Source organism: Arachis ipaensis, chromosome B03, assembly GCF_000816755.2.
Source record: "Arachis ipaensis cultivar K30076 chromosome B03, Araip1.1, whole genome shotgun sequence".
NCBI classification, from domain to species: domain Eukaryota; kingdom Viridiplantae; phylum Streptophyta; class Magnoliopsida; order Fabales; family Fabaceae; genus Arachis; species Arachis ipaensis.
In genome coordinates, this window is record NC_029787.2 from 7,926,156 (window position 1) to 7,928,885 (window position 2,730).

Consider the following 2,730-nt stretch of genomic DNA (forward strand, 5'->3'; position numbering starts at 1 on the left):
ACTCTATCATTAATTTATTATAATTTTTTTCATTTTTTTATTCATGATACAGTATTATAGATAGAAAAAGATATCTATATATAGATCTACAATAGCTAGTTCTATTAATTAATATTCGTCGATGAGATTGACTATTTTTGTCAACTTCTAAAAAAAATATACTAACAAACAATGATTAACTTTATGTGAATCTGACATTTTTTTAAGAGTTTATCACAATGATATTTGTTATTAAGATTATCAGTTTTTATCAGCTTTTACAAAAAATATACCGACAAATAATTGTTAATTAATTGTAGATCTGAATTTTATTTAAAAATTTGTTGATGCATACATAAATCAATATTCGAATTCTTAATACTTGCGAAGACGAATAAGTTAACCACTTCTAAATTGTTTAACTTTTATCTTTCTATTCAATATGATCACCGACATAAATTGTCTTTTAATGACACCTATTTTTGTTCAGCTGGATCAGAGAAAAAAAAAATCTAGATTTGAACTATTTTATTTTGATTAAAAAACATAAATAAAAATAATAAAAATGTGAATTATATTCATGTTATTAGCTTTTTACATGAAAAATAAATACTCTTATAAAGATTTCCTACATGCATGGTACTTCGTCAGGCTCAAGAATTTGGTTATGGGGTTTAGGGTGGTGTATTGGCCGGGAATGATGAACCTAGTGTATATACGCATGGATGGAGGTGTTAGGTAAAAGGGCGACACGCGGGAGGCGTGCTGAATACGTGGCAACATATTAGTCAACACGTGGAGGCGTGTTGAATGATTTCCATATACTGTAATACACTTTAAATATCAATATTCAACCAAAACACCATCTCTATTTCCATATTAAAAATAATTTATGTTTTAGTTACTCTATTAACAATTTTTTTTTTAAATTGATGCTGTAAAATATTAATTAATAATATATATAATACCTAATATATCTAATTAGATATTGGCCAAATATATTTATGAAAATTATTAATTTAGTCATTTTTTTAACTACAAAAATTCTATTCCCAATATGATCCACGGACTAAATTGATAGATTTTTTTAAACATATTTAGTTAACGTCTAATTGAACATGTTATGTGTCATGTATGCTATCAGTTAACCTTTTACATCATCAATTATTGACAAAGGAAAAGTCTAGGAGGCAGCAACTTTTTCAAATTCTAACAAGCATATAACCAGCAAAGAAAAGTGAGTCATTGGATTAAATCTCACACCAATCTCACACCATTAAAATCATCATTGATGTCTATTTGATGGTTACAAATCACAAAAGTTGCTGGTTGTGAATAGAGTAACTAAATGATATGTATGCTTAATTCGTAATGTTTGAAGGATCAATTTGATTGAAAAAACATTTTAAGAACGAATTTAAAAAATATCTTATTTTTAAGGAACTAATTTGATTATTAACCCGTAAAATTAGCTACAATAAATTCACATATATAGATACTTTTTGTCATCTATACCGTAACATTTTGCCTTATTTTATTATTAATTTATTGAATCTTGTCATCATTAATCTTTTAGTGTTTTTCTTCTCTAATAAATATTTTAAGTTGAAGAAATAGTTAAATTTGTCTATTAAAAATCACTCTTTTTTAAATTAGTCTTCGAAAGATATTTTTAATTAAATTTGTTGTTCAAAAATTTTAAGTTAATTAAATTAATCCTTTCGTCACTTTCTTTGTTGATAGCGTTAAAATTTATTGATATTACATACAGCATACACCTAAGAATCTTGATTAACTGTTAATGTGATAAATTTTTAAAATTATATCAAATCAAAATCTAAATGTTGGGGACTTTGAAGTTTTAGAATCCCTTAATTTAGAATTGATTTGATCTAATTTCATAAACTTATCATATTAGCCACCAATTAAGCTTACCAAATGTGTGTTGTGGTGTATTAACAAATTCTGATGTCGTTAACAACGAAAGATGGTGAAACTAACATGACTAACTTAAAATCTTTGAAGGACGAATTATATTTTAAAAAATTTTAACGTCTACAAAAAAAAATTGATATAAATAAAAAATGTTAAAAATAAAATTAAATATTGTTTAAAACTCATTAATTTTAACATTAAAAAAGTATACTTTATTCTTAAAATGATGAATAAGGAAGTTTAGTTTTGGCGTTTTGGGCTAAATGAAAAATTAAAGCTCACTATCTTCGCTAATTTGGAGTAGTGCTTGTGTAATTTTTGTCGATGAGTTTGCTTGTTTTTTTTTTTAACTCTCTAATGTGATGTGATTGTTTACTACATTTGAATGCAATGGATTTGCAGCTAAATATAAGAATGAAGAAGAGGTTGGAGAGGCGCTTAAAGAGGCCTTCAATAGTGGTCTTGTTAAAAGGGAGGACCTTTTCATTACCACTAAGGTCACTTTCACAGTTTCACCCTCTCAACAAATCAATATTTTTTGTTTATTGTATAGTGACCGTATTGCCCTTGGGAATTCAATTTGATTTCAGCTTTGGAATTCTGATCATGGACACGTTGTTGAGGCCTGCAAGGATAGTCTCAGAAAACTTCAATTGGATTATCTGGATTTATATCTAGTTCACTTCCCTGTTCCTACAAGGCACACTGGTATAAATTTTTTTTTTTTTATATTTATTCCTTTTTTTTTTCTTTCTATATATAATTAAAGTGATAATGTTAAAAAAATAAAAAATAAAATAAATTAAATTTGTCTTA

General features: G+C 26.1%; 1 protein-coding gene across 1 annotated transcript in view; it reads left to right on the forward strand.

Moving 5' to 3' along the window:
• Nucleotides 1-2,730, forward strand: part of LOC107628831 (NADP-dependent D-sorbitol-6-phosphate dehydrogenase-like) — a 5,065-nt gene that overhangs the window by 529 nt on the left and 1,806 nt on the right. The window contains exons 2-3 of the mRNA XM_016331434.2: nucleotides 2,317-2,411; nucleotides 2,505-2,622. Of these exons, the coding sequence (XP_016186920.1) occupies nucleotides 2,317-2,411; nucleotides 2,505-2,622 (213 nt within the window). The remainder of the gene's footprint in view (nucleotides 1-2,316; nucleotides 2,412-2,504; nucleotides 2,623-2,730) is intronic.